At 51.4% G+C, this 12,702-nt stretch overlaps 2 protein-coding genes across 6 annotated transcripts; one reads left to right on the plus strand and one right to left on the minus strand.

Moving 5' to 3' along the window:
• Window positions 1-12: 12 nt before the first annotated feature.
• LOC133208141 (zinc finger protein 883-like) lies at window positions 13-5,311 on the minus strand. Of its 5 annotated transcripts, none has more exons than XM_061345792.1 (3): window positions 5,168-5,311; window positions 2,820-2,924; window positions 13-1,548 (listed from the first exon to the last, which is right to left on the minus strand). In XM_061345792.1, exons 1-3 carry the CDS (start codon window positions 5,244-5,246, stop codon window positions 116-118), a joined length of 1,617 nt encoding a protein of 538 aa, XP_061201776.1. In that variant the 5' UTR covers window positions 5,247-5,311; the 3' UTR covers window positions 13-115. The 5 variants fall into 5 exon arrangements, with proteins under 5 accessions (XP_061201776.1, XP_061201775.1, XP_061201777.1 ...); XM_061345791.1 differs by having other exon boundaries at window positions 13-1,551; XM_061345793.1 differs by lacking the exon at window positions 5,168-5,311 and adding an exon at window positions 4,166-5,127 and having other exon boundaries at window positions 13-1,551.
• Window positions 5,312-5,326: 15 nt separating this feature from the next.
• LOC133208144 (acrosin-binding protein-like) lies at window positions 5,327-9,549 on the plus strand. Its single transcript, XM_061345804.1, has 4 exons — window positions 5,327-5,394; window positions 7,660-7,875; window positions 8,273-8,367; window positions 8,938-9,549. Exons 1-4 carry the CDS (start codon window positions 5,361-5,363, stop codon window positions 9,451-9,453), a joined length of 861 nt encoding a protein of 286 aa, XP_061201788.1. The 5' UTR covers window positions 5,327-5,360; the 3' UTR covers window positions 9,454-9,549.
• Window positions 9,550-12,702: the final 3,153 nt, after the last annotated feature.

Consider the following 12,702-nt stretch of genomic DNA (forward strand, 5'->3'; position numbering starts at 1 on the left):
ACTGGGGTAAGCATGTCTCCAGTCAGCCTCTTCCCAACGTGGTTCTCATCACCCACCCTTTTCAGGTATCCTCAATCACTGCTTTTGTTTCCCGTTCTGAACATCCACTGCAGCCCTATGGCAGAAGTGAGCTGGAAGTGAGCATTCTCCTACTCAGCACACATTTATAATGTTTCTTGGCTGTGTGGATCTTCAAATGCACTTTAAGTGTTGAGCTTTTCCGGAAGCTTTTCCCACACTCGCCGCACTCGTAGGGCTTGGCTCCTGCATGGATCCTCAGGTGGGCACCGAGGGCTGAGCTGTGCCTGAACGCTTTTCCACACTCCTCACACTTGTATGGTCTCTCCCCACGGTGGATCCTCAGGTGCACGTTGAGAGCTGAGCTCCGTCGAAAGCTGTCCCCGCACTCCACACATATGTAGGGCCGCTCCTCAGCGTGCGTGCTCTGGTGCTTGGTCAGGGTGGAGCGGTCGCTGCACCTCCGGCCACACTCAGTGCACTGGTAGGGGTTGGGCAGGAGGCTACCATGGTATATGGGCAAGGCTGCCCCACCGTGGATCCGGCGATGAGTGGTGAGCGCTGAGCTCTGGCTAAAGCCCTTCCCACACACAGGGCACTTGTAGGGCTTCTCACCTGTGTGTGTTCGCATGTGGGTCACCAGTGAGGAGCTCTGCCGGAAGGCTTTTCTACACTCGGTGCACTCATATGGTTTTTCTCCTGTGTGGATCCTCTGATGCCGAATGATGGCCGAGCTGTCCCGGAAACGCTTCCCACATTCCTGGCACTTGTGAGGCTTCTCTCCAGTGTGGACTCTGCGGTGTATGATCAGGGAGGAGCGATCGCTGAAGCTTTTCTCACACCGTGGGCAATTAAAGGGTTTCTCACCCTTGTGGCTCCGCTGGTGGACAATGAGGTGGGAGTTCTGGCTGAAGCTCTTCCCACATTCATTGCACTGGTAGTGTCTCTCTCCTGTGTGGGTCCGCTGGTGCCTGATCACATTGGACCTCTGGCTGAAGGTCTTCTCACACTCACTGCACTGGTAGGGCTTCTCACCAGTGTGGATCCGCTGGTGTTTGATGAGGTCTGAGTTGCGAGTGAAACTCTTCCCACATTCGGAGCAGCTGAAGGGTTTCTCTGCCAGGTGGATCCTCTGGTGCTGGCTCAGGTATGAGCTCCGGCTGAAGCCCTTCCCGCACTCGGGACACTCAAAGGTTTTCTCTCCTATCTGTTGAATCCAAATGGCACCGTTCCTACAAATGGTTGGGTCTGGCTTGTCACCAGCAAGGACAGCCTTGCTCATGTGGGCTCTATCACTGTTGTCGCACCCCCAGACTTCCATCCCACAGGGAGTTACCATTCTCTGCCCCTCTCCATAAGATGTCTCCACCTCACTTTTTATCTCCAGCTCCTGCTTGCAGTCATGTCTTTGATCAGCATCCTGGAGGATATCTCCTTTGAGCATTCTGGAGGGGAACAGATGCAGTCCAGCTCTCACAGGACTTCCCTGATGAATCTTGCCCTTCTGTGTGTCACCCATGGTCCTGTCACCTGCTGGAGTGAACAGAGGAACTAGCAATGAATAACCCCCCTGCTTCTCTGAGGGAGAAGTCCAAACAAGGCAACCGCAGCACATCAGCTACCATTAGCTAATAGCAAAGGAGCCAGCCCCTCCGTATCTGCTCCAGGCAGAGAGAGGGCACGGAGACCTCTATGGGAGGGGAACGTGACCCAAGGACAGGCAGCCGCTGTTGCACAGGTCGCAAAAAGGGTCCTCTGTCAAAAAGTTACAGCCCTAAAGGACAAAACCTGTCACGTGCTTGTCCTCACAGTTCCCATGTCTAGCAGGGTTAGAGGAACGTCATCGCTGCTCTCCTCAACAACACCTACTGTAGCTGCTTCTCTTCCTGTTGCCTATGAATCACTGCTCTTCTTCCAGCATTCCCATGCTTAATCAGGGAAGGAAGCAGCCAGCACCACAGGAGTATCCACCCCTGCCAAGTAGACTATTTTCTTTCTTCTTTCCAGTCATAGCCCTTTTCCTTAAAAAGAAAGCGCTATGTATTCTGCAGCAAATTGTACGTAGATTTTGTCTACAGAACAGATAGGCAAGTGGAAAGATAAACTGTTTTATTAATCAAGCACGGAAATGAACCATTAGACTGAAACATTCAGAGCGTTCTGATTTTTTATTAGTTATAAGGGGAACACACCTCAGAAATGGATGCTGGAGTGTGAGGTAAGCCGATTAGCTGGATGGAACTGCTTACAGAGTTAACATCATCCTCTTACGTGTGGAAGGTCAGAATATGAGGTGAATGCAGCAGGATAAATCGCTCAGGTTTGGTTTCAGGCAATCTGCAGATATTGGAAGACACCACCGCACTGGTTATACTGATTCCCAAAGTTTTGTTTACAACACTCAGGGCTGAAAAACATTTGCAGCACAAATGAAGGTACAGCACTGGCCCGAGGCATGCACCTCAAGGCAGAAAACCAGTACGACATCAGAAACATTGTCAGTGTGAAAGGAAGAAAAAGCCACACTTTGGTTAGCTGTGCTTTCTGAGTATAGTCTTTGCTGAAAACACACAGGATTTAATTCCATTTGGATAGGGTCTTTTTGAGAGGATATTAGATACCCCAAGAGTGTGTTTCATTTTTATCGTACCTTGCCCACAAATCCTCCTGAAAGCAGAATCATTACAGTACAGGAGCAACGGAGGCAGGATGAGTGTGCAAAATGCAGCACAGCACACACCAAATTTTCAGCACTCAGCTCTTCGCTCCCCTTCCCAGATATGTTCTGTTCAGTTTCTCACCTGGGAAGCAAACTCTCTGCTCTCTTGGTGTTCCGCTGCTTCTGGCCACAAAGCTGTTTCTCATCACACCATCCAGGACGTTTAAACCATCAGTGACTGAAGATCCTGATCAGAGAAAAGAAAATAGATGTAATAAATACCCATTGTAGTAGGAGTGCTGTAGAGTGAGATTACAGGAGCATAAGTATTGGAGACAAAAGCAACCTAGACCAGAGGAAAATGACACCCAGAAACGTGAGTCAGGGTCACTGTCTGTCCTGCCACGCACACCACAACACTGCTGTTCAGGTGCAGTAATCAGGGCCAGCTCATGTAGCGAAGCCAGGGTCAACTACACATGCTGCAGACAGCTGCCTGCCAGCTTGCTGCCTTTTCACAAGTGTCACAATGTTCCTTCTGCTGCACTTTAAGCCCCAAAATGCATCCCACTGAGTTTGATATAAGAAAAACATCAATTCCTCAAGCCACTTTCCCTCCATCTCCTTTCTTCCTAGTGAACTAAGAAAGAACATAATCTGTTTAATGCAGTTCAGCAGTTCTGGTAGAGGGAAAATGCCAGCTTCACAACTGGGCTGCTCTCTGTGTCTGCCTGGATGCAGACAGTGTACTGCCTTTACCCAAGGAGTATTTTGCCTGCTTGCTCTCAGTGGCTCAGCCAGGCATGCGTAGGTCTGGGTGAGAGAAGATAACTTTGGTCTGCTCACGTGTTACCAACAGGAGCAGTCCAAAGGCAGGATGGCCTGCCCTGTGCTCCAGAAAAATGGCAATTTGGCTGTCTTGCTCCAGATGGAGTTCACAGGGCTGGCAGCGAGCAGGAAAGCAGTCACACGCACCTGTTAATGCATGAACACCAAGGTGATTTAGTCTGGCCAGTTCTGACAGCCAACACACAATCCCACTTCTCAAGGATCTCTGTTCAGAGCAGAAGTGTGCTGCGCGGGAGTGGGGTTTGTGGGACACAAAATTAGGTCACTCATTTAGCTTCAGCACTATATTTGTGCAGTGGCATTTCTTTAGAGGCATTTTAAGATGATGAGGGCTCAGTGATATCCTAGAACTGTACAGGTTAAAGAAAGAAAATGCTAAAACCTGCACATGGGAATGCCTGCTCTGCAATGGAGTTTCACCTTTCTGGTCATGTGGATGCCCACTGTGCCACTAGAAGTAAGTAAAATTACTTACAACCAGGTGTTCACCAGTAGAAATGAAAAATAAATGTAAACCAGCACCTTTTGCTTTCAAAACGAGAAAAACCGAACTGGATGCTCAGTGGCGTACCAGAGGAGGGTACCACAATAGACATCAGCTGCCAGACGCTCCCAAGGACAGAGGGAAGATTTCCCCACCTGTATAATGCCATCACGATAAAAGAAGCCCCCCAGTCACATGGAGAGCTGACATTCTGTTGGCTCTGCCTCAGCTTGGAGTCACACCCTTCCTGCTCCCTGCTGCCTACTCCACAGTGGATTCAGTGGGTATCCCCCACTGGGGAGACAGCGTTTCCAATCCTCCCAGCACCAGGCAGCTGCTGCAGGCTTTGATCCCAGGTAAAACGCATGGAAGCCAAGGCTTCCCTCTATACTAACCCCATCCATCTCTGAGGCAGTGCCACTGTGACCCTGCTGAACCATCCTCCTGATTTTAGGAGGAGAGAAACGTCCTTCTGGTTCAGTCCCTGCTGTTGCTCAAGGTGAGCATGTAGTCAAAACAGGCACCCTAAAATGGTGGGTGCGCACCTACAGAAAGATGTAGGAGACAGCTGATGTTGTGCAGAGCCAGGCAGGTTGTGAGACATGGCAGAAAAGGACATTGTGCAATGGGTGGTAAAGATCTGTCCCTCAACCATATGGGAAACCTGAAGCGCCACCAAGCACCAGACAGGGATGAGGTGCCAGTCTCCAGAACAACCATGTTTGGATAAAGCCAAGTCCCCAGATAGTGTCCTGACTGATAACCCAGTCTTACAAGGCTGAATGAGGAACAAGAACCTGTAGCATGGGAAGGCAATGGGCCACACCAAGGTCCTGTGATGGCAGACAGACAGAGTCCCTAAAGGGGCTGCCCCATGAAAGAAGTAGCTGGCCAGGGATGGGAGAGACACCACTAAGACCACAAACCTGGGAGGCAGGAGGGGCATGGAGAACAGAAAGCTGCAGTGGATATCAACCTGAGAAAATCAAACATACTCTGTGAGGACTTTCCTCTGAGTCTGGACCTAGTGTCACAGCAAGGAGGGCAGACCCTGCTATGGCAGGAAGTGGCCTGGGTCCGAACCCAGCCTCATTCAGCAGGCTGAGTCCCCTGCTGCCTTCCCCAACACAAAAGCCAGTGCCAGGTAGGGCACAGACCCAGCGGCAGGGCAGAAGGGGAGGCAGAGGGGAGCATGGGCAGGAGGAACAGTTGGAACTCAGGTGTTTGTGATGTCATCAGATATTCCACTGCTGCTGGTGAACCCGGTGTGGCAGGATGAGGACACAGGCAGGTGGGCGAAGCAGTGGCAGCAGTGTGTCCCAAGCTGTTAGAGGCATCGCTCATGGCGTGATGTCAGCCACACAGGCTTGTCTGGTTTTGTTTGGTGAGTAGGACACATCTCTCAAGCAAGGCTGTGAGGAACAGCAACCAAACCAGCTGCTCTCTACCCCTCCCCGTCACTCCTCAGCTTTAGCAATTGAGGGCAAGAGGAAAAGACAGGAGGGAGCACCCCTGAATGCCTCAGGTGCAAAGAGATTAAAACTTTGCCAGTATTCCCTGATTGGAGCTCATATTTTATTCATCAAGGAGGGCCAGAGAGTGATCTAGGAGCCAGGGAGGAGGACTCGGAGCTGGATGTAGTGGGCTGAGGCTGGAGCAGAGGTGGGGATTGGAGATTTGATGATGGGGACAGCTGGGTGGGTAAACCAGACATGAGCACAGAGGTACAGATGTAGACGTGACTTGCAAGGCCAGAAGGGAAGAGCTATCCAGGTGAAGTGACAGGAGAAAAGAGGTCTGAGGGAGGACCTTGACTAAAGACAAACAGAAGGGGATATAGCTGGAAGAAACGGACAGAAAGGCCAGGCTGCTCTGGCCACATCCTAGCAGGTGACCCTCGAGGGGTCCACTATCCCCCAGTCTACTCATTCCCCTGCCTTCTGCAAACCCACACATAGTCACCTGGCCAAGTGTGGTGTTCTCCTCTCCTACTGCCTCACCGAGTGCTCAATAACCCCTGCTGTCCTCCTGGGGGGAAAGATTACATGCTTTTCTTTGATCCTGCTGCATCTACAGACATAGAGGTGTTAATAAGTTGGCATAGCTGTTAATAAGACATAGGCCATGAGGAAGCTTTTAAGTTAGTTTTTAACCAAAAAAAACCCCAATGTCCTATGCTAAGAGAACATTACAGAGGTTGCAAAGTCAAACTTTGAGCATGCCTGAATCACATGCATTTTGTATTGTTAGATTTGTTCCCCCTGGGCATAGGCATGATGACCCAGCTCTTTAATTACCTAGCTTCAATGTTTTTACATGGGTTTCAGCTTCTTTAGTCCCTTGGATGAACACTGCCTTTCTGATGAGCAGCTATTCAGTATGTTGTGTCACCCTTATCATTCAGTGTTTGACTCAGATTTATTTACTTGATCCCATTTGAATTCTGCTGTAGACAGGATGACTCATTTCCTCATTAACTTCTTACATACTCTATGTTTTAGAGCTTTACAGCTATTAATTGGTTTCTAGTGATTTTACAAATGGCAAAACGAGGGCAGAGAGGAATTAAAGTCTCAAACATCTGCTACTTTTAGAATCTCAGTTTGAGCTACCTCAGCCCTGGCTTCTCAGAATACGTATGCTAATGTAGCACTTACTTGCCGTTCAAAATACACCACACACAGACTCCAAAACAGCAAGAGAGCTCAGCATTCCTATAAACAGCAACCCACAAGGTAAGGAAAATGCCATTAATAACACACTAAGAAACCTGGTACTTGCCTAGCACCACACAGGAGCCTCTGTGGTGTAGCCAGGAATAAAACTTCTTTGAAGAGTATCTACGTAATTATCCTTGCAGCATCTTCCGGACTCATTCTTCCGTGTATCTTCCAGGTTGTGGGAAATGAGGCAGATGTCCTGAATATAGTGTTTAACCTGGGAAGCCAACCCCCTCACAGAGCAGGTGCAGTCTCTACACTGAGGGAGCTACCAAGTCTTTAGGAAGGAAAAGTAGGTTGCTGTGCGCTTAAAAGAACGTATAAAAAGCATATGCAAGGGGAGATGAAATTAAGATTGCACATGAAGCTTTTATTTTTGGGCACACCTAACCTCCAAAAGTTCGATTTCATGAGCTTTCATAATGTTCTTCACAGGGAAGAACTGGCTTTAAGTTTTGCATAAGGGCTCAGTGAATGCTTGGACCAGTGTAAGAGCACACACACATCCACTGGAGCATGCTCCATTAACTTGAGGGGTTTGGACCCAGTTATGTGGAGGAAGAGAATTTGCAGAGGCTGAAATCTAGATAGGAAACAGTTCCCTTGCTCCACCCTGACAACAGAGCAACATTCCCAGTTCCAGCCATGATTTCCAAGACATTTCTCCCAATTCAAGATTTGAATCTCTAGAGCTTTGGTGAAGGTCCTTCAGCAATGTACTGCCACCAAATGCTACACCCCTTTCCACATGGGCAGAGAATGTCTTCCCCAAGGTCTAGACCTCCCATCTTGAGCCTGTTACTGCATTTCCCATTTGTTGGATCCTGCACCCAGAGAAGGCAACAGAGATCTGGGTTCAGCCCTCCAGCTCCTCCGAGTGTGCCATGGTTAGCATTTCCTGTGACTCCCTGCATTTTATTTTTCACCAGTGCTCTTGGGTTTGGGCTGCAATGCCAGCCCCCATGGCGGGAAGGCGCAGCAGCCTGGAACACCACTCTCCGATGAAGAGTACCTCCAGTTCTTCAGTTTCATGCTGACAGCAGGCCGTGCCACCACAGCCTGCCTCCTTCGCATGCAGTACGGCTGCCAGTACCCCCTGGTCCAGAGGCTGGATGCGTATGAAAACCACGGAGTCATCCCTGAGGGTAAAGACAACCGTGATTCCCAAGGGCAGGCAGATGGGTGGGTAGGCATACCCATGGCCAGCACTGAGCTGACCACTGGGAGAGATGGAGACTCAAGAGCTGGTGGGCAAGAAGGGTGGATAGCAGTCCTGCAGTGAGAAGACATCTGCTTGTGAGCATCCTCTCTCACACTTAATTGCATCTACGTGTCCTTAGGACTAGCCTCCTCTGATACCTAGGGTCATGAAAATAACCAGGAAGTGATGGGAGTTTCTCACCTGGGTTCAGGGAGGCACCCAAATGGCCATGGGGCTTTTCATGGAGCGATGTCCTTCCACAGTGAGGTTGTTGCTGAGGGCCGGTGTGACCCCGGTACTGGAGTTTATAGCTGACTCTGTCTTTATTTGTGTCTTTCTAGGGCCTGTATGCTCTGAACTGCCAAAAAGTCCTATCTTTCCTGACTTCTGCACCTTTTCTTTTTATCGCTGTACTAAGAAAAAGTATTTCATTAAGGTGAGTTTTTTAGCTGTTTCCTGAACACTGTGGTATGCTCTGGGCAAGCAACAGGCAAAAGGGGGTGCCCTGGAAATAAGGAAGTGGGAAAACAGGAGGAAGGCTAAAATACAGGGAAGACCCAAGAGAGTTATGGGCAGCCCACCTTCCAGGGGCACTCACACCAAGCTGACTAGCTTACACAGATGGCACCTGCAGCCACTTGCCAACAAAGACACTTTGAAGAAGGTATTCTTCAAGAAAATGAACCTTTGAGGTTCAGCCCTTAGCTCCACCTCTCATTCCCAACCTCGTTGAGACTATCTATATAGGTTACTGCAGGAGAAAGGGTGATTCATGCCGCCTAGAAGAGAAGGAAAGTAAAGACAACTGGGAGTCACAAGGAGACATTTATGGGGAGACTTGAGAAAGAAAGGAGCAGAAGGTTTCTTTCCTTTCTTGGGCTCATCTTTGTAGGAGTGGGAAAGATGGGACTGTGCAGTGAGTGCTAACCCCACAGAACAGCAGGGTGTCTAGCTGCCTGCTCCTGAAGCCCACTGCCTCTATAGGGGAGTGTTTTCTCTTCCACAGAGGATTGCGTGCCCAGGAGACAGCAAAGCCAAGCTGGACAGCACACGTGCCTTCAACGACATGAGCACTAATGCTGTGTCGTCCAGCATCTTCAGTACCGACCCCCTTCTCCGTTTACGTTCCAAAACCGCCCAGCCAAGCCGCTCCAGCCCTGACAAGGAAGTAGTTGTCAGGGCTCCAGCCCTGCCAAGGAAGATCCCCTCCTCCTTACTTGCAGGCATGCCACAGTCGAAGCGCATGCAACTAAATCCTTCTTACCCACATGCCACAGAGGTGAGAGCCGGTGGGCAGCAGCAAGGACAGGTGCCCACCACTGACATGCAGGATCTCCTCCTGAGGCTACAAGATACCCAGGTGCAGAGTGCACTGCAGAGACTTAAGTTGCTGGCCACGGGGAAAGCAGTGCCGGAGGAAGAGTTACGGAGCGCTGCCTGGAAGCTGCTGGTGGCCCTGAACAATGCAAGAGTGCCTCAGCAGGCAACCGGCACTGATAAAAGGCACAGAAGAGAGAAGTGAGAAGCCAAGGAGGATCAGCCATTGATGCTCTGCTACACGGTATAGAAACAGATACATTGTCTGAGAGGAGACATATGGGAACAAGGAAACAAGAGAAGGTGGGCAAGAAGGGTGGATAGCAATCCTGCAGTGAGAAGACATCTGCTTGTGAGCATCCTCTCTCACGCTTAATTGCATCTACGTGTCCTTAGGACTAGCCTCCTCTGATGCCTAGGGTCATGAAAATAACCAAGAATTGATGGGAGTTTCTCACCTGGGTGAGCATCATGGTCAACAGTGCTTCCCCAGGCCAAAAGTGTGGGAGACCCAGATACGTGAAATGGTATTGCCCAGCATTCAAAGAGAAAGATGTTATCTTCTTGGAAATAACTGTATTGAAGAGATAGTGTACTCTCTCACAAAAACTGTTCACTTGCTGGAGTTCAGTTTTGGAGATGGCTGTTTTGAACAAGGCATGATGGAAAAATAATCCGTTTTTCCTGCTTAGGGTTGTGTCACCATATCTGGCTCTCTGTCCTGGGCAGAGAGATGGGGTTTGTTGTGTCATTCAATGAATGCTACAGGAAAACGCTGGCCAGTCTTCATCAAATATCAGCGTTCATGCTCAGACGCATTAGGGGAAGAATCTTCTTTGGAAGCATGTGTGTGAATACATATGTATATATATATATATATATACACACATGGGGTGCTCTCTAAGTGCAGGAGGGTTGTCAGCTGCTTCTGAAATGATGCTATGAAACACACAGGATAAATGCTCGTATTAAGAACCTTCTCTTGTCTCTCTCAGAAAACCAGAGTCTAATTTGTGGGAACTCAGACCGAACTGCTGCTCCTTTTATAAACACTGGACACAGCTGTGTGTAAACCTGTGTGAAGCCATCCAAAGCCAGCACTTGCTGTGAAACGCAGAGTGGGAACTCCGCAAGAACCAGCTCCAGTTTTCTGAATCTCCACCGAATGAGTTTAGAGCTACCTCGGACTTACTGTAAACTCCAGTGGTTGGTTTCAGCTTTCAGGAGACCACAGTTAAAGCGAGAATCCCCCGTTCACTCCTCCTCCCACTGGCATTCCTGTGGGGGTTGGAATGTATCGGAACTGGCAGAGACCATGGGAAGGGGAAGCTACAGTAGACAATTAAGAATGATCATGGACAGGAGGAACCACAGGCAATTAAAGAGTGGCCTGTCCCTGACTGGTACTTGGAAGACGTTGGAGCTGGCAAGGAATAGGGGCGTCAGAACTGGGAAGAGGATGTCGATAAGAAAATCAGATAGACCTTTCACCTGATGTAACCGCAAGGCAGACACAGATGTGCTTGGCTAATTGCTTGGAAGCATATAAATGTCATGTAATCTTTGCAATAAACTATCCAGCTCACACTCTATCTCTGGGTCCGTGCCTCCATCCTCACACCTTCCTGTAGTCTATTCCACCGAGGGCTACGAGGAGGAATGGGACGAAGGCAACCCTCCTTATGGATGCACCATACCAAGCACATCCCTGCAGGGAAGGTCCCCTTAACACGGGGTGTCAGGGATGTCTGCTCCTCTTAAAGTGAGAGTTGGGGATGTCTGTTCCCTCTACACTGCCTAAGTGACACAAAGACAGCTGAGTGAAATACAGGCTCTGTCTCTGACTACTGAAGAAGACCTCCTTAGGAGATGATCTTAAAATGACAGATCCTCCATTTGTCCTGGGAAGCATAATCTTTCCCAAAGCTAAAGGTGGATCGCACATGGGAAATGTCAAACATTTGAACAAGAGTGCTCACTTGCTTTAGTGGAGGGCTGCCCAGTCATAGTACTCGCTGGGTGAGATCCCTAATAGAGCACAGGCTGCTCTGACCTCACCCTGGTACACTAGCTCATCCTCTTCTCCCTAGAAACCACCCAAACCTGCTATATCCCCTCCTGGGGCATCAGGGCTTCGAATCCCCTCTGCTGCCCGGGCAATGACAGCTCCCCCATCCCCTGCAGCCGGGCACCGCGGGGGCATGCCTTGCAGCAGCCTCGGTCGCCATCGGGTCCTGGAGCGCATCGCCCCGTGTGCACTCATGGGGCTGCCACGCTCATGGGGTTGCCAGATTTGGTCTCAGCGACCCACCCAAACGCTAGAGATTCCTTACCCAGGTAGCTCCGGCCGGGCCCCCCACGACACTACGGCCTTAGCCGCGGCCTCTGGGCCGGCCTCTCACCGGAGCTGCGGGGTCTGAAGGCCGCGGAGGGCCGCGCATCCCCGCCGTGACCGCCGGCTCCTCACCGGCCCTGCCCGCACGCTGCGCACCTCCCGGCCGCGGTGCTTGCCACCTGCCCGCCCAGCGCCGCAGCCCCGCGGGGTGCCCTGCCTCTCCTCTCGGCAATGTCACGTCGCTCCCCACAGCCCCGCGGCGGCCGCCTCGGCACAGCCCTGCGCTGCCGGCCCGTTACTTCGGGAGACTCGGCTCGCCCGACCCGGCGCCGCCCCGCTTTTGTCGCGGAGGAGCCGCGCTCCCCCCGGCGGACTTACCGGGGCCATGTGCGCAGCGGCGAAAAGGGGCTGAGGCCGAGGCCGGCGCAGCGGCCGAGGCGGCAGCGGGGCCGAGGGTGAGGCGGGGGGCGGCGGCGGGGCCGAGCGGCGGCGCTGCGGGGCCGCTTTGCGAGGGGCGGCGCGGCGTCCTCCACTCGGCTCCGCTCGCTGCTATTAACCCCTGTCTGCGCCGGGAGCGGCATCGGCCGGGCCGGGGGTCTCCGGGGGGGGCCCGTGCTCCGTGCAGGGCCGCTCCCAAGAGGGAGGCGGGGAGCAGAGCCCCGCCGGTGCGGCCTGGCGGGTCAGCCCTGTTACCCCTGTGCTGGAAGAGGACGGCTCGCACCTCAGGCATACGGTGCTCCACAAGAAGACACAAGCGCCAGGGTGCTGCGCAACATCAATTTTCAGTGCTCCTTTGTCCACGTTTCCCAGCACTGGCTGTGTTTTACGGTGCAAGCCCTGGCACATAGTGAAGCACCAGTGCCACAGCCAAAGCCAAGAGCTGCTTTCTGTCTCCATCTCCCAGTGACAGGATGGTATTTTCCTTCTTGGGCACACTTTATTTCAGGTGAGTGGAGGCTTCACCCTGGTTCTGTGCCTAAAGGGGTTCTGAGATACTGGCAATGCTCGTCACTGCAGCATCTTTTGCTGGGCTGTTTTATGCTGTACCTAAACAGCAAAAGATGCTTATGCCACAGGAAAGGGTCCATCCATCCCAGGCAAAATTCATCTCTCACTGTA

This window comes from Neopsephotus bourkii, unplaced genomic scaffold (genome assembly GCF_033783945.1).
Source record: "Neopsephotus bourkii isolate Nb327-2 ecotype Australia unplaced genomic scaffold, CSIRO-AGI_Nbou_v1 NB_244, whole genome shotgun sequence".
In the NCBI taxonomy this organism is placed as follows: Eukaryota; Metazoa; Chordata; class Aves; order Psittaciformes; family Psittacidae; genus Neopsephotus; species Neopsephotus bourkii.

Excerpts from the sequence above, each read along its gene's own strand:
- LOC133208141 (XM_061345791.1), bottom strand. The coding sequence starts at position 5,246 with ATGACATCACAAACACCTGAGTTCCAACTGTTCCTCCTGCCCATGCTC. Across the intron at positions 2,925-5,167 it reads CCCTTCTGCCCTGCCGCTGG|GATCTTCAGTCACTGATGGT; the intron begins GTCTGTGCCCTA and ends TTCTCTGATCAG. Across the intron at positions 1,552-2,819 it reads GCAGAGAGTTTGCTTCCCAG|CAGGTGACAGGACCATGGGT; the intron begins GTGAGAAACTGA and ends TGTTCACTCCAG.
- LOC133208144 (XM_061345804.1), top strand. The coding sequence starts at position 5,361 with ATGTCAGCCACACAGGCTTGTCTGGTTTTGTTTG. Across the intron at positions 5,395-7,659 it reads GGCTTGTCTGGTTTTGTTTG|TGCTCTTGGGTTTGGGCTGC; the intron begins GTGAGTAGGACA and ends ATTTTTCACCAG. Across the intron at positions 7,876-8,272 it reads CCACGGAGTCATCCCTGAGG|GGCCTGTATGCTCTGAACTG; the intron begins GTAAAGACAACC and ends GTGTCTTTCTAG.